General features: G+C 59.0%; 1 protein-coding gene across 7 annotated transcripts; it reads left to right on the top strand.

Annotated features, from left to right (window-relative positions):
* On the top strand, window positions 1-22058 carry Tjap1 (tight junction associated protein 1). Of its 7 annotated transcripts, XM_048347720.1 has the most exons (13): window positions 31-150; window positions 551-647; window positions 7402-7510; window positions 7594-7723; window positions 14669-14813; window positions 16011-16132; window positions 17751-17779; window positions 18378-18539; window positions 18718-18784; window positions 18997-19026; window positions 19703-19810; window positions 19930-20013; window positions 20534-22058. In XM_048347720.1, exons 6-13 carry the CDS (start codon window positions 16037-16039, stop codon window positions 21632-21634), a joined length of 1677 nt encoding a protein of 558 aa, XP_048203677.1. In that variant the 5' UTR covers window positions 31-150; window positions 551-647; window positions 7402-7510; window positions 7594-7723; window positions 14669-14813; window positions 16011-16036; the 3' UTR covers window positions 21635-22058. The 7 variants fall into 7 exon arrangements, with proteins under 7 accessions (XP_048203678.1, XP_048203677.1, XP_048203679.1 ...); XM_048347721.1 differs by lacking the exon at window positions 7402-7510 and having other exon boundaries at window positions 1-78; XM_048347722.1 differs by lacking the exon at window positions 7402-7510 and having other exon boundaries at window positions 14669-14766.
* Window positions 22059-22091: the final 33 nt, after the last annotated feature.

The raw sequence follows: 22091 nt of genomic DNA, 5'->3' as shown, positions 1-22091 counted from the left end.
GATTCCCGCGGCCGGGGCCACTACCCGGCCTGCCCCGCGGCAAGATGGCGGCGTGAAGGCAGCAGGCGGCGGCGGAAAGTTTGTTGTGGGGTTGGAGTAGTCGCGCGGGGGAGGCTAGAGTTGCGGAGAGTCGTGCGATCGCGGCGAGGAGTAGGCTCCGAGGAGGGACGGGCTCCGGGGCGGAGGGGAGGCGGCGGACGGCGGGAGTGGGAGCGGAGGGGAGGGGGTCTGGAGCCCCGAGGCAGCCCCAGGGGCGGGGTCTGGGGCGGGGAGCCGGGCAAGGTGTGGTCCGGGCTCCGCCGGGTCGGAGTTAAAAACGGGCCGAGAATGTCTGAACTGAGTGAAGGAGCCCGGGGCGCGGGACCGAGGCCTGGCTGTAGCCGGCAAGTGGGAGGGAAAAGAGGGGGGAGTGCAGAGAGAGGAGAGATCTGGGGGTGCCGGGTGGGGCCGGTGTGCCAAAGAGCCAGCTGAAGCCAGTGATGACTGACCCCCTTCGAGGCTTAGATCAGCCTTCCCACAGCTCCTAAAGCATCATCTGCCCCAATTTCAGCCGAAGATTCGAGGGCCCCAGGGACTGGAAGAAATCACAGTGCCTGCTTGGAAAGAAGAAGGGATATCAGACTTGCCCCAGCTCAACCCCAGAGCGGGTAAGGTGGCCTCCAGTGAGCGACAGGCTTCTGACTGCCTTGCTCCCTGGGAGAGGAGCCTTGGCCTTGGACTGAATCTGAGAGTCACTTAAACCGAAAACAGTGCTCTTCCGTAGAGAATGACTTTTCCTTAGGGTCCCCGAGTTTGAGTTTTGCTTAGAATGCAGGCTGCCTTTTGAGAATTGGTGTGGAATCGAACCCGTGTACCTTCATCTGTGCAAGCAAAGCTGGGCAATGGATCTAGAGATCAGGCTGAAAGTACTCTAGGATTCAGGTTACAAGCAGTTTCCTACCTGTGTGCACCATTGTCTCTTCCGTCTCTCCATCACCTCTTCAACTCGACCTCCCTGGAAGCATGGTGGCAGATGGTGGGAACCATCAGAAAGCAAATTTCTGAAGGTGTTCACTAATCATTTATGTGCTTTCTAACACCAACTCTTGGAATTTATTCTTGCTGTATGCCTGCTTCTGCAGTTTTCCTTAGGTCAGGGGTTTGTTAGTGGACTCCAGGGGATGTGGTCGGGTAGGTAGTATTTGGACATTGTCACCCCTTGAGATCCTAAGTTTTGAGTGCTGCTTTGTAGTTGTGCCAGTGAGGCAATGAAGGAAAAAATTATGAAACTTGCTTTTCTTTGGTAACTTTCTTCTCTGTGTTTTCTCCACCAAACCACATTAAAAAAAAAAAATCAGGCTTGGCATCAGTGGCTCACACCTGTGATCCTAGCTACTGAGGAAGCTGAGATTCCTGGTTCAGAGCCAGCCCAGGCAGAGAAATATGAGAGATTCTTATCTCCAAATAACCAGCAAAAAGCTGGGAGTGGAGATGTGGCTCAAGTGTTAGGAGCACCAGAATTGAGTAAGGCAAGAGTGCAATGCCCTGAGATTTAAGTTCCATTACTAGCAAAAATTAAAAATAATTAAACTAAGCATGGCCTGACAGTAGGTCTGCTGATAGAGCTGGAGTTCAGCGAGTACAGAGAATGGAGTCCTTACCTCCATTGTTGCCCAATGGTTATATGCCCAAGCTAGGAGCTTCGACTCAAGGCCTGAGCACTGTCCCTGGCTTCTTTTTGCTCAAGGCTAGCACTCTACCACTTGAGCCACAGCGCCACTCCCGGCTTTTTTTTTCTGTTTATGTGGTGCTGAGGAATTGAACTCAGGGCTTCATGCACGCAAGGCAAGCACTCTATTACTAAGCCATATTGCCAGCCCCGGTGACTGTATTTTGTAAAACCTCGGGGCTGGGTGGGGTGAGCAGACTAGACTTTAATCTTAAAGAGGCGGGTGTGTGCCTGTGGACAAATATAGATGTAAATAGAAGGCTCAGTTCTGACTTTAATCACTGTCATGAGCAGTTGAAGGAGCCACAGTGTTAAGTTTGAGATAGTCTTCCTTAAAAATAGAAAATAACCTATACACATACAAAAAAAAAACCCCGTGGCATTTTAAGTTGCTCTCAGTATTCAGCGGAAGGTGAAAATGGAGCACAGATGAGCTTCAGCTGGCATGGTGGGCTGCGGGAGTCCTGGCTGGTGCTTCTCCTTCAGTGGGAAGGAGGTTGTATGCAGCCCAGGGGCAGAGGTGTGCTCCAGGTTTGATTGACTGGCTTTCCTTTTGCCCTGTATTTAAGACTCCTCTTCTGAGTCACGTCCTGTCTATTTAACACGCCCCGAGGGCTTGTTTTTTTCTTCTGTAGTTGATTCTCTAGCCAAGCTTCGAGCAAGCATGCGCCAGTGTCTAACCAGATTGTAGAGGGCTTGGGGCTCTGGACTATGGGCCTACCTACCCTGGGAGCACTGGTCCAGCCCTGGGACAAACTTTTGTGTTCTTTGTGGCATCTGTGATTTTTGAGAGGTAGGCAGCATCTGTTTTGCTCCCCTCCGCCAGTATCTTAGAAGCCAGGAATCCCAGGATAGTAGAACTTGAACTTGACTTTGCACTTGTGGCAGCTTGCTGGAGCATGTTATCTTCATAGAGTACACCCTTGTGCCATGGTCACATTTCAGCAAATAACTGATCTGCAGGGTGAAGGCTGATAGGGTTTCAGCCAGGTCTTCCCTTTACTGTTCTTCCTGTTGTATAAATCAGTTTCCTCGTGCAATGTCTTGTACTTGGGTCCCTTCCCTTGCCATCATCTTTGATTCAGTGCTTTGTCTCCGGTTTTGTTGTTGGGTAAACTGAGCCTTCATGTCTCACCTGGATCCGGCCTCATCCCAGTTCTGGACTTGGTTCATTCTTTCCAGCTTCTTGGCCTTTACCCATCCGTGTGCTATGTGTGCATTTCCTGACCCCCACCCCCCACCCCCTCTCCCTTTTCCTTCTATTTTGTCCTTTCCTTCTCAGTTTAAATGTTCCTTCCGGCCGGTGACATGGCTCAAGTGGTGGAGTGCTTGCTTGGCAAATGCAAAGCCCGGAGATCAGGCTCCAGTGCGCGTGTGTATGTTCCTTGCTTTAAGTCCCTGCCACCCTTGTGACTTCCAGTGCTGTGCTCCATTGTGGCCTCTTCCCTTGTTTGACTCTCTTAAGACTGTAAGTGCCCTGAGAACACACTGTCTTATTTACAAGTATATTTCTTGCATTTAGGACAATGCAGGGCCCTTCACATGTGTGCATAAAGCTGTGATGCATGTAGAATGAAGTGTGTTGACCATTCTCCCCCCCCCCAATCTATCCACAATTCTGTTGCAAAAATTATTTTCCTATTAAACATTCTGACTTGAGGGTTGGTGGTACATGCCCATGATCTCAGTATTCAGGAGGTAGAGGCAGGAAAATTGAGAGCACAAGGCCAGCCTGAGCTCCCTAGTGAGACCCTGTCTCAAAAAACAGAACAGCAGGGGCTGGGGATATAGCCTAGTGGCAAGAGTGCCTGCCTCGGATACACGAGGCCCTAGGTTCGATTCCCCAGCACCACATATACAGAAAACGGCCAGAAGCGGCGCTGTGGCTCAAGTGGCAGAGTGCTAGCCTTGAGCGGGAAGAAGCCAGGGACAGTGCTCAGGCCCTGAGTCCAAGGCCCAGGACTGGCCACAAAAAAAAAAAAAAAAACCAGAACAGCAACAACAAGCCTTTTGCCCTTAGAAATACCGAGTTCTCCCTTCAGGTGTGGCACTCCAGTGTGACCTTGTACGGCGAGAAGATGTGTCTGGAGTTCTCTGCAAGGCAGTCTTTTTTTCGGTGGTGGTGGTGGTAATAGGGTTTGAATTTAGGGCTTCATGCTTACTAGGTACTCTACCACTTGAGCCACACATCCAGCCAGGACAGACTTCTCTGGTGCTCTAACCCCTGCCACCCTCTCCCCTGTGATCCTGAAGCCCTGGCCACACTCCAGTAGAGCTGCTGTTAGCCTGTCTCCTTCCCCTCCCTGCTGGCTCCAGGAAGATCTGTGTCTGGCCTCTTAGGGGCAAGGTCTTCACTGGGGCTAAGCCTTTAAGTCCTGTGACTGTGTGACCCCACCTGTCCTTCCTGAGATTAAAGTAGTTGGGCTCTTGGGATCTCTGGTGAAACCTTTGAGCACTCAGGAAGGAGGGTTCTGCATACGCAAGAGGTGGTCATGTTAACGATAGCATTGCTTATACCCAGCAGTGAATTCCTGTGGTTAAATGAGCTGTCAGATGCTGGGCTTCTCTACTTGGAGCTTTTTGGGGGGGGGGAGGGGCGGTGGGATGGGGGGCAGGTCTGGGGCTTGAACTCTGGACCTGGGCCCTGTCCCTGTCCTTTTGTGCTCAAGGCTAGTGCTCCACCACAGTCCTACTTCTGGCTTTTTTTTTTTTTTTGTAGGCTAGTGGAGTTAAGAGTTGCATAAATTTTCCTGCCTGTACTGGCTTCAAACTGTGATTCACAGATCTCAGCCTCCTGAGTAGCTAGGATACAGTCAAGAGCTACCACCACTTGGCTTTATTTGTAGCTTTTATGTTCTAATAGCATACCCCTAAGCCATCCATAAGGGGTTAAAAGAGGAGGCAAGTAAGCACATTTAGAGCTTTTCCTACTCAATTAGCATCTCCTGAAAAGTCTTGGCTGCTGGCATCCTCTGTTATTTAAGACCTTTCCGTGCCATCTGTTACCTGCTTGCTTTTCTGGTAGTATAGATCGTCTCTCGATCGTCTCAGCTGCCGGTGCTCCCTGCCTTCAGCCAGGGCTGACTCCCAACTGTATTAATGCCCAGATGAATCGGAAGGATGCAACCAGTAGCTCAGTGTGGAGTGCAGTGGTTTTCCTGGGGTTCACTCCCAGGACCCTGCGTGTGAGGGGGGCATTGCGCATGGCATGTCCTCGCTCAGGAGCCATGTTTAACAGACCTGAGACGAGGTTGGATGAGCCAGTTGGGTTGTGCTGTGCTCCCTCCCTTTCAGAAGGCCCCAGCCGGGCAGTGAGTGGAAGAGCGGGGCCTCCTCTTCATTACTGCCTTGTAAGGAGCAGCTCGGTACAGGTGTCACTGCGAATCCATTAAGGACACAGCCCCTGCTGCGGGGAGCTGCTCTGCTGCCATGCACACTGTGGCCGGGAACTTGCCACCAGTGCCTGAGGGGAGAGGTTCTGCCTCCTGATACTGAGCACCGGCCGCTTTGTTTCATCACAGGCTAGCCCAGCTTCAGAGGGTCAGCCCCTCAGACGCCTTTGAGGGTCTTGTAGGGAGGGCAGAACTGGCTGGGCTCTCCTGTGGCTGGCTCCCTGGGCGAGGGCAGCCTTGCCCTGGAATTTGAAACGGGGCAAAACAGAGCCGTTCCAGTTCTGTCTTAGGCGTCCTCTGGAACCTTAGCACGGGACAGTGCTCCTTGGTCTTTGTGCCTCACTCATCACGGAGATGGGAGGAAATACAGTGGAGGTGAGAGTGGAGGGCTTTTGTCTTTCTGTGAACAGTGAATGATGAGATATTGGTCTCTTGTATGGAATTACCAACTCTATAGGAAAGTAAAATAAAGTAAAAAGACATTCCCTTTCAGCTCCCACCGCTCCTAACCCTGACTCCAAACATTTCTTTCTTTTTTTTTTTTTTCATTCATCCATCCATTTCTGTTATTTATTTGTCAGTTTGGGGCTTGAACTCAGGGCCTGGGTGATATCCCTGAGTCTCTTTGTGTTCAAGACTGAGCTCTACCACTTGAGCCCCAGAGCTACTTCCAGTTTTTGAGTGGTTAATTGGAGATAAGATCTCATGGGAACTTTTCAGCCCTGGCTGGCTTTGAACCATGATCCTCAGATCTCAGCCTCCTGAGTGGCTAGGTGTGAGCCATTGGTGCCTGGCTTTCCATCCATGTCTTATGTATCCGTCTGATCTTCATTACATACTTCTCCATTCAGATCTAGTGCATGCGCAGTTCTTCCCTTTGCAAGTTACCCAGCAGTACCCTGGGCCTTTTAGGAGCCTTTGGTGAACCTGGTTGGAGTTGGCTCCTGGAAAATGGAGAAGCCTTTCTTTTTCTTTTTTTTTTTTAAAGGGGTTGGAGGCTGTTTGTTTTACTGAGTCAGAGTCTTTCTGTGTAATCTAGGTTGGCTTTGAACTTTCCATCCTCCTGCCTCCTGAAGTGCTAGGATTACAAGTGTGTGCCACATCATCTGGCTCTGTGAGACCTGTTTTTTTTGGCCAGTCCTGGGACCTGGGCCCAGGGCCTGAGCACTGTCCCTGGCTTCTTTTTGCTCAAGGCTAGCACTCTGCCACTTGAGCCACAGCGCCACTTCTGGCCATTTTCTGTATATGTGGTGCTGGGGAATCGAACCCAGGGCCTCATGTATACGAGGCAAGCACTCTTGCCACTAGGCCATATCCCCAGCCCTGTGAGCCGTGTTGAAGACAAACTAGACTCGCTGTTGTTTTGTGAGTGGAGGTTCTGTCATGGTCCAGGCTTTCTCCCTAGTGTAGGAAAGAGATCCATTAGTTTAGAAGAGTCATCTCTCTGCTGGACCATTGTTTTTCCTTGCCATCAGGCCTTGACCTTTTTGAGCTCTGGGACACAGTCAGAGAAATACTGGGAGCCCGGTGTGGCTGTTAAAGCTATCAGAGGCTTCCCGTGTACACGAATCTTGATCCCTGGGCTTGAGAGAAGGCCTGGCCTGCATGGCAGGGCCAGCGTGGCGACTGTTCCTTCCCTTGTGAGTCATCACTGAGTTGTCAGAAACTCCCTAGAGTTTGAGAGAGAACGCTTCTGTTCTCCTGTCCTGCAAATAGGGCGCTGTGCCTTTCCTGTCCTGCTCCTCAGGACGGCCGGTGGAGCTCTGCTGCTGCGTTTGCGGCGCCACGTCTAAGCTGGCAAGTGTCACTTCCCCCAGATGCTCCTCGAGGCTTCGGAAAGGAGTTGCTGCTGCTCCCTGGCTTGTCCTGGTGGGAAAGTTCGCCTTTCTGGGCATGGTTCCTTGCGAGAGTCTGGAGAAAGTCCTCATCCTTGGGAATTGCACAGAGCCCCGGCTTCTGGGGCTGGCTTTGTGGGAAATGCCATCCCCCAGAAGTGGCTGTGTGCCACTCCTGCCGTGGTCAGCGCAGCTCTGGGCTGGGTCACACAGTGGCTCATTGTGTTGTGGTTTCTGATGCAGCTCTGTGACTGCCTCCGCGCCCCAGCTGGGCTCTCCCAGCCCCCTCGCAGCCTCGGGGAGGTGGCGGAGGTGCTCTGCTGGCGTGGGCATGGACGGGTAGCAGCTGCAGCTCTGGGGTCTCTGTTCTTAGAGACCTGGTGCAGCCCGGCAGCAGTGTTGGGGGAGGAGGGAACTGTGCCCCCACAGCTGTCTACAAAGCTGTCCTGTCCTCTTGGCCAACCAGAGAGCTTCATTTTCCTGGGTCAGCGAGCGGGGCCCGTCGGTGGGCAGGTGGCGTGCTCCACCTTGCCTGCCTGTGTTCTGGGTGGCCGGGCGCTCCCGAGGGCCGAAGGGTGAGGTGGCGGTGACTCCCCAGGAGAGGAGCGCAGTGCGTACCACACACCCCGCAGCTTGGTCTTCTGCTCTCTCTTTGCAGCTCCAGGGCTGGGCTGCTCACAAGCCAAGCTGTCTGTTTGTATGGAGTGCCTGGAAGGTGTCTGCCATGAGTCTGTCGCTAACCACACTAACCAGGAGAGCTGGCTGGTTGGGGAGAAGTCACTAGCTCTGTGAGTCTGACCTTGACCAGCGTCCCTCTTCCACTCCTCCCCCCGCCTGGCCGCCTCCTCCCCTCAGCTTCTCCCTTATTATTGGCTTCCCTTCCTTCCCTCGTCTCCCTGGGGAGGGGGGGTGCCCCCCTCATGGCCTGGTCTCGCTGCCTGGCTACCAGCTACTGCTGCTGGTCTCTACCCTTCCTCATGCACCTCCTCAGCATGGCTCCTCAGTTGCCCTCAGAACAGAATCGGTGGCTTGCTACTCACTGTGTGCTTTAGCATCACAGAACTGACTTAAGAATCTTAGCCTAGCCAGGTGCTGGTGGCTCACGCCTGTCATCCTGGCTACTCAGGAGGCTGAGATCTGAGGATCACAGTTCAAAGCCAAACCCGGGCAGGAAAGTCCACGAGACTCTTAACCATCAGAGAGCCGGGAGTGAAGGTGGCTCAAATGGTAGAACACTAGCCTTGAGCAAAAAAGCTTAGGCACGGCTCCCAGATCATGAGTTCAAGCCCAGGACAGGCACAGGAAAAACACAATTCCCCTCGGTTACTACTTGTGTTTCTCCTGCCTCAACGACAGACGGGGCTCGAGTGGGACGGGCCTTCGGACCAGATCGTTCCCTCCTTTGTCAGGAGGGCCAAGTCACAGTGTCCTCTTGCTTTCCTCCAGGATTTAGGCTCAGCTGCCAGGTTCTTTTTGGGATGGGCAAGTCGAGCACACTTTGGCCTTGCCCTGACCCTGGGCAGAAGGGAGAAGTAAACTGAAAGGAAAACCAGGGGCCTTGCTGACATTTAGCTCCCACTGGTGACCGTTGCCCTGCAAGGTGGGGCAGGTGGAGTTTGGGCTTTGCTCACCTCCATGCCTGGTGCAGCGGGTGGACTTCAGTCAGAAAGAGCTGGAAAGAATGTCTCAGACAGGCCCTGGTTTTAGACTCATGAGGCCCCGAGAAGGTCCTGGCCCCGGTGGGACACGGGCGAGTGCCCCGGCGTGGAAGGAGCTCCCCCCAAGAGGCTTCTTCCAGGTGAGGGAGGGAGAGAGGAAGTGTGGAGAAGGAAGGCCGCGTTGCCTTGCGCTCCCCGGCCGTCTGCTCGGTGGCTCTTTCCCCGCTCCGCGTCGTGTGGAGGCTGCAGAGCCGGTGCACTCCTGGGCAGGCCGATCTGCGGATCCTGTGAGCGCTGGGTAGGGAGGGAGAGGACAGGGAGCTGCCTGACCAGTAGCACCGGCTGGGAACTTGTGAAGTTGACGGGGTGTGGGAGCTCCAGGGTTCGCAGGCCGCTGGAGAGGGCGTTGGGCAGGCGTTTCGGCTTGGCCCTCAACAGAAAGGCAAAAGGAGCCTAGAGTTGAGGCCTGATGTCAGGCCCCTCTTTGATTTTGACCTGTTCCCGGAGAGGGAATGGGGTTTCAGTCAAGTGTTGGCCACCAACTTGGGGACCTTGGGACCCTTACTTCATTGGAGAGGGTTAGCTTGCTTGGATCTCTCTTTTTTTTCAAGATTGGGACTCCAGTACCTGACCACATTTACTCTTCGGCTGGCGCTCTAGCAGCTGAGCCAGGCCTCTAACCCCTGCTTGGATTTCTTGTCAGGTGTCTTCAGCTCCTTTGTTCTAGCCAGATATCTGGAGGAGAGCAGGGGGTCACGTGGCGTTTGCTCAGGTGGGGGCCAGGCGAGCTCGCAGGTCCTCAGCACTGGTTCTGGGTCCCCAGGGCCACTCTGCTCCTCTTGGCTCCCAAAGCCCCATCGGTGTGTTGGGTTTGGAGTAGACTGGCCCAGGCCGGGACTGCCCGCAGCTTATAGTAAGAGGGTGAGACTGTGCTTGCCCAGAGGGGCGGCAGGGCTGGTCCGGGCACACACTGGCACCTTCCAGCCTAGTCATTAGCCCGGAGCAGGAGCAGAACCTCTGCCCAGGCCTCGCCCTGTGAGCCGCTGGCTGCCTGCCCGCCACGCGCCGGGATGGCTGAGGGCTTTGCTCGCGTATGTACCTCGGCAGCAGCTGTGCCGGAAACTGGGGGCTGATGATGGCAGGTGGGAGGGGCGCCCGGAGGGGATGGGGGAGGCTGGGGAAAGCTTGGGTAGGATCAGTGTGTTCTTTTGGGGGGACACTTCCAAGAGTCACAGGCACCATGGAGAGGGGGGTGTCGTGGGGAGGGAGGTGGGGAAATTCTTGGGCAATCACAGGGCTGGCCCTTGGGGAGGGGGAATGAGGGGTGGGAGTGCTTGTTGACCTCCATTTGGATTCAGAACCTGAGAACCTGGGTTTTTGAGGCCTGCCTGGTGATGCATGGCTTAACCCCCCCCCCACACACACACCCTTTGCAGAATTCAGAAGTTGTATGTGCCAGGCCCGAGGCTCAGGACACCCGCAGGGAGGAGGCCTCGCCGCCTGTGTGGTGAGACTTGGCATTTTGGTGAGGGGCTGTCAGAGGTTGCTGCTTCTTTCGCTTGTATCCTGCTGGATTCCCAGAGAATTAAGGCAGCCCACAGCACAGCTGGTGTATTCGGACACAGGCTTCTTATCATGTTAAAAGCAGTAAACTTTGGTTGGATTTTGCTTGGGTGGATTACGAAGAAGAGCTTTAATGATTTTCCTGGCCATCTGTAGGACCTCCTGGAGTCACTGACCCCCTCAAAGCCCCACACTTGCTTATTCATCGACAGTTTTGAGCTTAAAGGCTTATCAGTAGGTTGGAAATGATCTGAGCCCAGATAACCTGATAAAGTGTTGGAATAGTTCCCCCCTCCCATCCCTTTTTCCCTTTCCCTTTCCCCTTCCTTTCTTTGAGACAGAGTCTGGCTCTATAGCTCAGGTTACCCTGGAAACCATTAGGTATCCCAGGCTGGCCTTGAAATCACGATCCTTTTGCTTCAGCCTCCCATGGGCTGGGTTGTAAGTGGAGGCCACCAAGCCCTGCAGGTGCATGGACATAACGTGTTTCTCACTCTGTCCCCACTACTAGAGATTGAACCCAGGGCCTCAGGCATGCTCTACCTGAGCTGTCTCCAGACCTTTCTTCATTTCATTTTGTCTTTACCTTTGACTATGTCTTCATCTTCTTGCCTCCATCTCTCAAGTGGCTGAGATTGTAGATGTGTCCCACTATGCCCAACACACACACACACACACACACACACACACACACACCTTATTACAGGTTTCAATGCATGAACTCAGGGCCTGGATGCTGTCCCTGAGCTTTTTTTGCTCAAGGCTAGTACTCTGCCACTTGAACCAGCTCAAGGCTAGTACCCTACCACTTGAGCCACAGTGCCACTTCCAGTTTCTGGTGGAGGTAAGAGTCTCATGGACTTTCCTGCCCGGGCTGGCTTTGTACCTAGATCCTCAGATCGCAGCCTCCTGAGTAGCTGGCTTGACAGGTGTGAGCCCCGTCACTAGGCCACTTACAGCTTCTTTGTTGGTGGTTAATTGGAGAGAAGAAACTCAGGCGGGCTTTGAACTGTGATTCTCAGATGTCAGCCTTCTGAGTAGCTAGGACTAGAGGCGTGAGGCGCTGTAGGCAGCGAGGGCAGGACGTCAGTTCTCAAGTGTGTGCGGTGTTGGCGCTGTAGGGTGTAGGGAGGAGGCTCATGTAGGGCAGGCCGCCGGTCCCAGCCAGTGAGGTCATGCCGTGGCTGTTAGTGCGTGGCTGTTAGCGCGGAAGCCCAGGAGCTGGGGGAGGGGAAGGCTCAAGTGGGCAAAGCCCAAGAGCAATGTCCGTCCTGCCCCTCTCCTGCCGGGTAGGACTGCAGAGGACAGTGGGCGGGCACCCAGGCCTCCTGGGCTTGAATCTTCTTGCCATTGTCTCCTGCAAGTGTTTGCTGGGAGTAGGGATTGTGGAGGAAGAGGTTTCTTCTCTCCCCTCCATCTCCAGAAGCAGACGTCTTGATCATAGTCCCTGGTCACTGGCACGTGCCCACCGATGGGGCGAGTGGGAGTCCTGTCTCCTGGCGAGGGTGGTGGTTGGCACACTTTTGCCCTTTGCACCAGGGACACTGCTCAGCCAGCCCCGTGTCTTATCTCTGTCTGTGTTCTGTTCAGCTGTTCATTGGGTTCACGGTGCAGGTTCTCTGCACGCAGAGCCCCATTCTAATGAAAGTTGACTTTGTTCTCTAAAGGCAACTAATCATGCCCCATGGGCTGTAATCAGGGAGAAAGTATTTAATACAGGGCAGGCGGCAACAGGCGGCGGCACTGATGGGCAGATTGCAACATGGCAGTCAGGAAGCTCACACGCACACATGTGCACACACACACACACATACACAGCAGATAAGAGGTAGTCTCTCTTCACAACTGACTTGGAGTAAGAGGAGAATGAATGCTACTCGGCACAGGAAGAGCTGGGGTGGGGGGGCGGGACGGGGGAGGTGAGGCCCTCTGCCTTCCCACCGCACTTCTAGGAACGGGGAAGGGTGGCAGCTACCCTGGCTGTCTTGCACCCTCTGGCTGCTCAGTCAGCCAGGATTTCCACTGCGGCCTCAGCCCTTTTCCCAGGGCACAACTGTCTTGCAGGAAGGATCAGTACTGTATTTTGAGTCATCTGCCCCAGATCCCTGAGACTCAGTCTCAGATAGAGGAAGGGGGTAGGGCTCCTCCCTGTTCCTAGCCGGGCTTCTTCCAGACCATCTTAGGGGTGCCCAGGACGCCCTGAGCCGCTGTGGGCCAGAGGACCCCCCATCGGTTGGCCTTGGCCCCCCGCCGGCTGGCCTTGGACCCCCGTCGGTTGGCCTTGGCCCCCCGTCGGTTGGCCTTGGACCCCCATTGTCTGGCCTTGGCCCCCCGTCGGCTGGCCTTGGCTGCTGCGCGCTTGGCAGGGCCCGCGGCCCTCTCTGAGCTCCGCGCTGGCGTCGGCGGGTCAGGAAGAGCGCGCATCTCCTGGTGGGCTCCGGCTCCTCCCCGTGCCTCACGCCCTGCTCACCCGCCCCCCCGCCCCCCCCCCCCCCTGCCGTTTGCATCTTCTGCCTCCCGCTCTGCGGGTCAGGGAGGATGTGTGTCGGGGCGGGGCAGGGGCAACTGCAGGGGGAGCCTTTAGGAGGGCAGGTCCCTGAGCGTGTCACAGTCCTTCCTCCCCGTGGACCCGCGTGAGCGAGGCGTGCGCCTTCCCAGGCTCGGGTGGGAGGCGGCGGCGGAGGACCGGAAGAAGCCCTCCCTCCCTCCAGAGGGGCTGCAGGGAGCAAGGGCTCGCTGGGGTGACCGGGAGGAAGGGGGGGGGACACAGGGACCTGGTTTCTCTGTGGAGAGGGCAGAAGGCAACGTCCCCCTACCGCAGGGCTACCCCACTGGGGGGCCTCCCCATGGTTTCTGCCGGCGCATGCTCTAGGCCGGCTCTCTTGGCCCCCCACCCAGGGCCCTCCCCTGCTTTCTAGTCACATGCTCCCGCAGTCGCCCGGGGGTCCTGCGCCCATTCCCACACCGCCCAGAGCCAGGGCCTAAGTGTCAGCCGGTTTGGGCCGCCTCTGGGTTTCTCCCTTAGGCCACAGGAACCTCCTCCACTCCAGGGCGCTCTGGAGGTGCAGCCCTGGGGACCAGGGTCCTGTGTGCTCCCCCACACCCCAGGAATGTGCTGTTCTTCCAGGCCTGCCCAAATTCCTGTGCAGGGAACAGCCTAGCAGCAGCAAGCTGCCCGTGCCCTGTGGGGACACGTTCCGCAAGTGGGCGGAGGCTGGGGGCTCGTGCCACCCCCAAAACCTCAGGCCAGGGACCAGCCGGAGGAGGGGGCCCCTCCTACTCCTGCCCGCCCTCAGCTGTGTTGGAATGTGACAGGAGTCACCGGGCAGGGCGTGTCCTGACTGCGGAGCAGGCACCGGCCCGCAGGCCTCCCGGGCCAGCGCTGCTGGGGGCGGGAGGAGGTTTGGGTGCCCAGAAGGCCGCCTGAGGTTGCTCCTTCCCTCTTCCCAGGGCCGCTGCTGCCCCCATCCTGCTGCCCCGCGTATTGCAGGAGGGGCCTGGAGGGGCCCCAGGTGGCTCACCTGCTCGTCTGTGGGTGCAGAGCAGGCTCTGCAGGGGTGTGTGAGGCGGTGCTCCAGGGGGCCGAGCCAGGAGACGGCCGTCTTCCTTCCACAGACTTGGGTTTTCTAAACCAATGTTTCTCAACCTTGCACTGTTGACTTTTTTTTGGTCAGTCCTGGGCCTTGTATTAAATAAGGGCCTGGGCTCTGTCCCTGAGCCTCTTTTGCTCAAGGTCAGCTGAACCGCAGCGCCACTTCTGCCTTTTCCTGTTTGCGTGGTGCTGAGGACTGGCACCCAGGGCTTCCGGCATGCTGGCAAGCGCTCTACCGCCAAGCCACGTGCCAGCCCCACTGTTGACATTCCCATGGGCGCTTCTTTGCCCTGACGATGGCAATCCCTTTCTAATAGGCCCCTGTAGCGCATCTCCCTCTCCCTCCCTCTGCCCCACGCTCAGGTTTTGACTGAAAATTCCTCCAGACATTTGCCAGAAGGGCAAGGGGCAAAATGAGAACCAGTGCTCTCAATTGCCTCCTCTGATTTTCTTTCTTGGACCTTCTTTCCCCCTTGCCGAGCCGGTTGCGTGCCATGTACACAGAAATGGTCTTTGGGCTCCTTGGGGAGCTGTTGTGGGAGTACTTTCCAGCAGCTTCTTTGCCCATTGTCGTGCCCGTCTCGTAGGCTTTTTCCGGGAGGTGTCCTTTCCATTCTGGGTTTGCTGGTTCTGGGCCGTGAGGCCTGGGCGCGGAGCAGGACAGGGCTTGGGGTGGGGACAGGGAGCAGCGTGGGCTGAGTTGAGACCATGAACTGCACAGACACGTGTTACCTCTGTGAAAGGCAGGAACCTGTCACCTCGGTCATCTGCCTTCACTTCCCCAGGACCCCTTGCCCCATCCCCCAACCCCCCCCGCCCGCCCCTGAGGGGCCTTCTAGGTCCTGGACAGGCTGGCCAGCCTAGGGCACTGACAGGCGGCTGACACCGGGTTTCCTCTTTCCTCCCTTCTCTGGTTTCAGGAACTCTTGGCTGGAGCGAGTGGAGGGGCTGTGGGATGCGGAGAGCCCAGGGCTGACGCCCGGACCGCGGAACCCACGTAGCTGCTGACACGCAGACGGCGCGTCCCTGGACAGCGGAACCCACGTAGCTGCTGACGCGCAGACGGTGCGTTCCTGGGGGCCCCCTCCCCACACTTGGCTGTCTTCCAGGGGCTGGCAGTTCTGGGGGCAGGCAGATGTCCTGGGGGGGGGGGCTGGTAATCACATTGCTCTAAGCCAGAGGAACACAGCCTTCAGTAGCTATGGCCAGAGAATCTACCTGAGTTTGGAGAGCCTTGAACCAGAGCCTGGGTTGGGTAAAGACAGTCAAGCCTTAGTATTTACTTACTTTTTTTGTGTCTGTATTGGGGCCTGAACTCAAAGCCTGGTCACTGTCCCTTAGCTTTTTCACGTAAAACTGGTGCTCTACCACTCGAGTCACACAGCTCCACTTTTGGCTTTTTGGTGGTTAACTCGAGTTAAGACTCCCTAGGCTGGATCTCAGGCTGACTTTGAACCGGGAGCCTCAGCTCTCATGCTCCTGAATAGCTGGGATTCCAGGCATGGGCCACTGGTGCCAGGCTGGGTGTTGCGCATTTCCTAGGCACTAGGCATTGTTCTTTTTGATTTCTTTCTGATCAGCTGTGTAGCCCAGGCCGGCCTCAAGCTTCTGGCCTCTGCCCAGGTGCTGTGCCACCAGCTGTGCACTGTTCTTTGTACCTTCCACAACCTTCCCAGCAGCCCCGTGATGCTGGTGCACCTCGCATCCTCGAGAGAGAGCTGAGCAGGTGGATGCGGAGAGCACATTTCACTCTGTGGCCCACTAGGCCCGTGATGGAGAGCGGTGGGCTTTTGAGGGGCCCCACCCTATTTCTAGAGCAGGGCTCCCTCACCCTGGAGCCCTGTGCCCTATTTTTGCCACCTGTCTGTACCCTCCAGGACCTCTGTGACCCATTAGGGACTGACACACAAAAGTCTAGCTCTGGTCTGGGAATGTGGCCTAGTGGCAAGAGTGCCTGCCTTGTATACATGAAGCCCTGGGTTCGATTCCCCAGCACCACATAAACAGAAAAGGCCAGAAGGGGCGCTGTGGCTCAAGTGGCAGAGTGCTAGCCTTGAGCAAAAGAAGCCAGGGACAGTGCTCAGGCCCTGAGTTCAAGCCCCAGGGCTGGCCAAAAAAAAAAAAAGTCCAGCCCTTCTCATGTCAGCAGCAGTGGTCCAGGCTCTGTGGCTCCTCCATCTGTCCCCTTTCATGGTCCTTTCTTAATTCCCGGTCTCGGTCATCATGTCTTTGGGCCTCTTCCTTCCTGGCTCCCTTCTTCAGGTGGAGGAGCGTGCCACCCTCCCAGGATGAGCACAGCGGCCCCTGCGAAAAAACCCTATCGCAAGGCCCCCCCGGAGCACCGGGAGCTGCGGCTGGACACGCCTGCGTCGCGGCTGGAGCAGGTCAGCACCACCGGCGCCCGCCCTGCTCCTCTCGGGGGGCGGGGGAGTGTGGCGGTGCTCACGCAGAGCCGGCGGTGGAGGCAGCCAGGCCCCCGGCGAGCCCCGCTTCCCCCCCAGCTCAGCGGGGAGGACCCCCACCGCAGGAGGCGGGGATGCGGGTCCCATAGCCTTCCACCTGCCGTCCCTTTGCGCGTGGGAGGAGCTGGCACCGCAGCCCCTCCCATCAGAGCAGCTTCTCTTCAGGAAGGCTGGCCACCCTGTGGAGTGCGTTCCCTGCCCGCCGTGTGTGAGGTCCAGGCCCTGCTGTCGGGGCTCCAGTCAGTGAGGTGGGCTCCCTCCTGGCGGAGCTGTCAGGGCGGGAGGGGGTGAGCTCGCCCGCCGCCCCGCCTCCCCCCTGCCGCCGTGCTCCAGGCACGTTAAAGACCTCGGAAGACAGAAGCAGGTGCTGGGCATCGCGTTTGTGGATTCAGGGAGGAAATGCCAGAACTTGCATGTCAGTTCAGGAAGCACTGGATAAGACGCCAGCTCCCCGTGGGCATCCCCTGGCTTGCCAGCTGAGAGAGCTAGTGGGTGCCGGAGTGGGGGCCAGGCTCCGTCTGTGGCTCCGAGGGCCGTGATCTGCGCCACTGACCGCCTTCCCAGCAAGCCTGCAGGCTTGAGGCATTCAGCCCCATTGCCTCCCGCCATGGCAGGCGCCCGCCCCATTGGCGCCTGTGGGCTCTGGCTTCCGGGCCGCCCCACTGGCGCCTGTGGGCCCTGGCTTCCGGGCCGCCCCACTGGCGCCTGTGGGCCCTGGCTTCCGGGCCGCCCCACTGGCGCCTGTGGGCCCTGGCTTTGGGGTCGCCCCGCTGGCGCCTGTGGGCCCTGGCTTCCGGGCCGCCCCGCTGGCGCCTGTGGGCTCTGGCTTCCGGGCCGCCCCACTGGCGCCTGTGGGCCCTGGCTTCCGGGCCGCCCCACTGGTGCCTGTGGGCTCTGGCTTCCGCGCCGCCCCACTGGTGCCTGTGGGCTCTGGCTTCCGGGCCGCCCCGCCGGGTGCCTGTGGGCTCTGGCTTCCGGGCCGCCCCGCCGGGTGCCTGTGGGCTCTGGCTTCTGGGCCGCCCCGCTGGGTGCCCGTCTCGGCTCTGGCTTCCGGGCCATGTCTGCCATAGGGCTTTGGAGAGTCTGGGGCAGAAGTGAGGTATGGAATTTTGCTCCTGTCAATCAGGATTAGCCCAAAGGCTTGACCCTGCCATGTCCTTGTCTGTCCCCAGCTTCCAGGGCCCCAATTCTGCTTCCTTCCAGGGGGGCTGACGGGCCTGGCTTCTTCACTTCTGCCCTGCCCGTGTGGAGACAGGGCCCGTGAAGAGCTCAGTGGGCAGCCGAGGGGCTGTCTGTCCAGAGAGAGGTGGCGTAGCTATCAAGACCCATTTGAAAATGGCTTTAGGATTAAAGGTGAAGGTGGAAGGGTTCTGGAGCCTGGTTGGCATGGGAGAGAGCGTAACCTAAGTGTGTCTAGATATTGCAGGATTTCGCCCATCTCTAAGAGGCCCTGGTGCCGGACCAGGGCCGTTAGGAGGTGGCTCCGCCAGGCGGCCAGTGGCCCAGAGCTCGCTCCTCAGGCTCCTGTTGTGTTTTGCAGGAGCCCCTGACGGACGCAGAGAGGATGAAGTGAGTATCTGCCCCTCCTTGGCTGTGTCCTCTTAGCTCCTGGCTGGGCTGTTGGGGCAGTAGGTAGAGGTGGAGGTTGCGCTGGGCGTTTCAGGGACTCGGGGGAGTGGCTTCCTGGTGTAGATGGTCTCTCGGGGGAGACTTGCGTTGTTCCATGGGCTGCAGCCGTGTTCTTGGTTCTGGAGGGAGCATTGACCCTCCTGGGCCAGCTGCCTCCCTGAAGCTTGTCAGGGATAAGAAGCTTCTGGAGAGGAGAGGCTTAGTCATGGAGAAGCCTGATTGTGGAGCGAGAAACCGGAGCTGGGGATCGGTGGCTGGAAGGCTTGGGTGGTAACCAGAGCTAGGTGGGGAGCTCGGCCGGCTCCAGTTCCATCTTGTTATTTCTCTCCAATAGTGGGGAGAAGGTGGACTGTCCCCTGCCTCGGTGGAGGGCCAGCAGCCGTGGCATGTGCCATCCTAGACCCAGGCTGACGTGCCAGGAATCCCTGCCCCACTTGCCTGTCCTCATACCACCCTGCGCCTTCATTCCCAGCCCTCCCTGGAGCTCCATGGCCGACCGTCTCTCTGAAGCCCGTCTGTTCTTCCCCATGCCCTCCAGGCTCCTGCAGCAGGAGAACGAAGAGCTTCGCCGGCGCCTGGCCTCAGCCACCAGGCGCACGGAGGCCCTGGAGCGAGAGCTGGAGATCGGGCAGGACTGCCTGGAGCTGGAGCTGGGCCAGAGCCGCGAGGAGCTGGACAAGTTCAAGGACAAGTTCCGCAGGTAGGGAGGTGAGGGGCAGACAGGCCCGCCCCCCGGCCTCTCCCCTTTCAGAGTCAGCTGGTAGAGCCTCCGCTCCCACCCGACTCGGAGGAGAAAACTCAAGTTGTGGGAGGAGAGGGCCTCGCCCCATCCCCGGGAGAAGGGCCAAGCCGGGCGGGCGCCCTGTGTCCCTCTGCAGGCTGCAGAACAGCTACACCGCCTCCCAGAGGACCAACCAGGAGCTGGAGGACAAGCTGCACACCCTGGTAACGGCGTGGGAGGGCCGCGGGCGCACCGCAGAGCTGGTGGCCAGGACTCTCGGGGGGCCATGGGGCCTGGGCTTGGGGAGGGAGGGGTGAGAGGGCCGGGCGGGGGACCCGCAGTGTGCTGTGCAAGTCGAGACTGTCTTGATGCTCACACGGTTTCTCTTCTCTCCTCGTCTCACGCTGCCACCGTTGCTGCTGCACTCTCCTCTCAGGCCTCTCTTAGCCACAGCTGGATCTTTGCAGTTGCGTCTGAGTTTGTGTGATCTCTCCCTTTCCTAGCTGCCTCAGCCCAGCTGTGTCCCTGCGCCCCTGGGGCACACCACTCCTCTTCTCCCTTCAAGGCCCACGGGGTCTCCAGGAGAGGGCTGGTGGGGCTCCTGCTCTCGGCTCTGGTGGAGGCCCTGGTCCTTGTCCCCGCCGAGCACCCAGCTTCCCAGCTGCAATGGCAGAAAGCCCAGGCCCGGGTTCAGTCCCTGAGCCGAAGACCAGGGGCTGCTTTGAAGCCTGCAGCTCCCTCCTTGCCCCGCTAGATAATCCGAGACCCCCTCCCCCCGCATCCGGCCAGTTGGTGGGCACTGCTGCACACGTAGGGTTCAGCTCCTGGTTGCAGGTCCCCTCTGAGGTGCCCGCTGCGTGGCCTGGCGCCTCCAGGCCTCCACCTCCCTCAAGGATGGACAGCTCCTCGTCTGCCTTGTCTTGGGCCCGCAGGGCACTAGTTGTGCTCAGAAAGCCCCTCTCACAGGCAGCCCCTGGAGAGCAGGAGAGGTGCCCAGTCTCCTTCTGTCTGTCCGTCCTTTGTCTCTGCTCTGTCTGCCTTGGCTGCCCCAGTGCCTGTGACTTCATGTTCCTGGCTGGGAGGGGGGGAGGGGGAGGAAGGGCCAGCTGGGAGCCCGGGCTGACCACAGGTCTGTGCCTCAGATCAAGAAGGCCGAGATGGACAGGAAGACGCTGGACTGGGAGATCGTGGAGCTGACCAACAAGCTGCTCGATGCCAAGAACACCATCAACAGGCTGGAGGAGCTCAATGTAGGCGCGCCCCTCCCCTCCCCGGGGGCTCCCCCCACCCCGCCCCTCCCGGTTGGCTTTGTCCTGGCCTCGCCTTGCTCCCTGGGCAGAGCTGGGCTCTGAAGCAGCTCTGTGTGTAGGAGCGGTACCGGCTGGACTGCAACCTGGCTGTGCAGCTCCTCAAGTGCAACAAGTCCCACTTCCGGAACCACAAGCTCGCCGACGTGAGTGCAGCGCGCCCGCCAGCCTTTCCCGTCTCCTGCCCCCCGCTCCGCCTTCCCGCCCTGCCTTCCTTGGGCCTCCCTGGCACCGCTCAGCCCGGCAGCCCTGCCCCTGCCCTCTGCTGTCGGCTGGAGCAGTCCATGCAGGAAGGACTGGGTGCCCAGAATTGTTGGCCAAGAGTCTTCAGAGAGTTGGGCCCACCTGACCCCGTCACCCCAAGGGGTAGGCTGTGGACCTGGAGCCTCGGGTTGAATAGAAGATGCATTTCCAGGGCCGGTGATCCGTACAGGTTCCCCAGACCAAGTCGCTGCCGAGGTTAGCGAGAGCTTGAGAGCCCAGCAGCAGAGCTGGGAACCCAAAGCCCCGTCATTTCACCCCGCTGCACCTGCCTCTCTGTGACCCGAGGTCGTTTGGGAGAGAGCACTAAGTGCGGCGCACACGGGGGTGCCGGTACTTGAGCCGAGTCATGGCCTCGCTCGTCTCTTGTGGTCACTCATGGGTTACTTTGTCCTTTTATCCCAGCTGCCCTGTGAGCTACAGGACATGGTTCGAAAACATCTGCACGGCGGTCAGGAGGCGGCCAGCGTGGACCCCGCGCCCAGCCTGGCTCCGGGGGCCGTGGTGCCCACCTCAGTCATCGCCCGGGTGTTGGAGAAGCCAGAGTCTCTCCTGCTCAATTCCGCCCAGTCAGGCAGTGCGGGGCGCCCCTTGGCTGAGGACGTGTTCGTGCACGTGGACATGAGTGGCGGCGTTCCCGGGGACCCAGCCAGTCCTCCAGCCCCAGGCAGCCCCCAGCCCAACGGGGAGTGCCGAGCCGTGGGCCCTGCGGGGGGCTCCCCGGAGGAGGAGCTGCCCCTGCCAGCCTGTGAGAAGCTGAGTCCCTACCCCACCCCATCGCCACCCCACCCGCCGTATCCGGGCCGCAGGGTCATCGAGTTCTCTGAGGATAAGGTCCGGATCCCTCGCAACAGCCCCCTGCCCAACTGCACCTACGCCACCCGCCAGGCCATCTCCCTGAGCCTGGTGGAGGAGGGCAGCGCGCGGGCCCGCCCCAGCCCGGAGCCCAGCAGCCCGGCCTCGGCCCCGGCCTCCCCGCACCGCCGGCCCGGCCCGGCCCCGCCGGCGCCCAGCGCCCCCGCCAGCTCGCCCAGCTCGGAGGAGGACCTGCTGGCCAGCTGGCAGCGCGCCTTTGTGGACCGCGCCCCCGCTCCCGCCGCCCTGGCGCAGCGCACCGCCTTCGGCCGGGAGGCGCTCCCGGAGCTGCAGCGCCATTTTGCCCTCAGCCCCGCGGACGGAGATGAGGTGGTCCTGGTGCCTTCTCCACCCGAGGATCGCGGGCTTCTGCAGCCCACAGAACCGGACTCTGGGTTTCCCGGGGAGGAGGAGGAGGAGGAGGAGGAGGAGCTCAACCTCCCCATCAGCCCCGAGGAGGAGCGCCGGAGCCTGCTGTCTGGCGACAGGGGCGCGGAGGAGGGGTCCCCTGCTCCCCACGCCGAGGCCCGGGCCTGGCCTCTTCCCACGTCCAGTCGCCCCCAGCGCAGCCCCAAGAGGATGGGGGTGCACCACCTTCACCGCAAGGACAGCCTGACCCAGGCCCAGGAGCAGGGCACCCTGCTCGGCTAGGCCCCCCGCCTTCCTCCCCACACTGACCTGCAGGCCTCCACCTCCCCGGCCGCACTGCCGTCCCGGGTGCAGGGGCCCCGCAGGCCTTCCCGCCGCCGCACCCACGGGCACCGGCTCGGCTCGCCCATCCGCCAGCTCTCCCTGCCCTCTGGGACATTCCCCCGCCAGAGGGCACTCGCGGGCGGGCGGGGCTCAGGCAGCCGGGCGGGCCTTGGAGGGAGCCGAGGGACTGAGCAGTGCAGTGCTCGCCCGCCCGCCGGCCTCAGGGCTCCCTCGGGGAGACAGGGTGGGCTATGGGGGCTTCACGCTGGGCTCTGGGCGAGGCCTGGCCCCCTTCTTCACCTGGGCTCTAGACTGTTACTCCCAGCTTTGGGAATTTTTCACAATAATGACTTTTAAAATCAAATAAACTATTTTACTGGTATGGCCTACTGTGCCTTAATGGCCTCCCTCTCCC

This window comes from Perognathus longimembris, chromosome 6 (genome assembly GCF_023159225.1).
Source record: "Perognathus longimembris pacificus isolate PPM17 chromosome 6, ASM2315922v1, whole genome shotgun sequence".
Lineage (NCBI taxonomy): Eukaryota > Metazoa > Chordata > Mammalia > Rodentia > Heteromyidae > Perognathus > Perognathus longimembris.
Note: the sequence above shows the minus strand (reverse complement) of the source record. Positions and strands in the feature narration are given on the sequence as shown.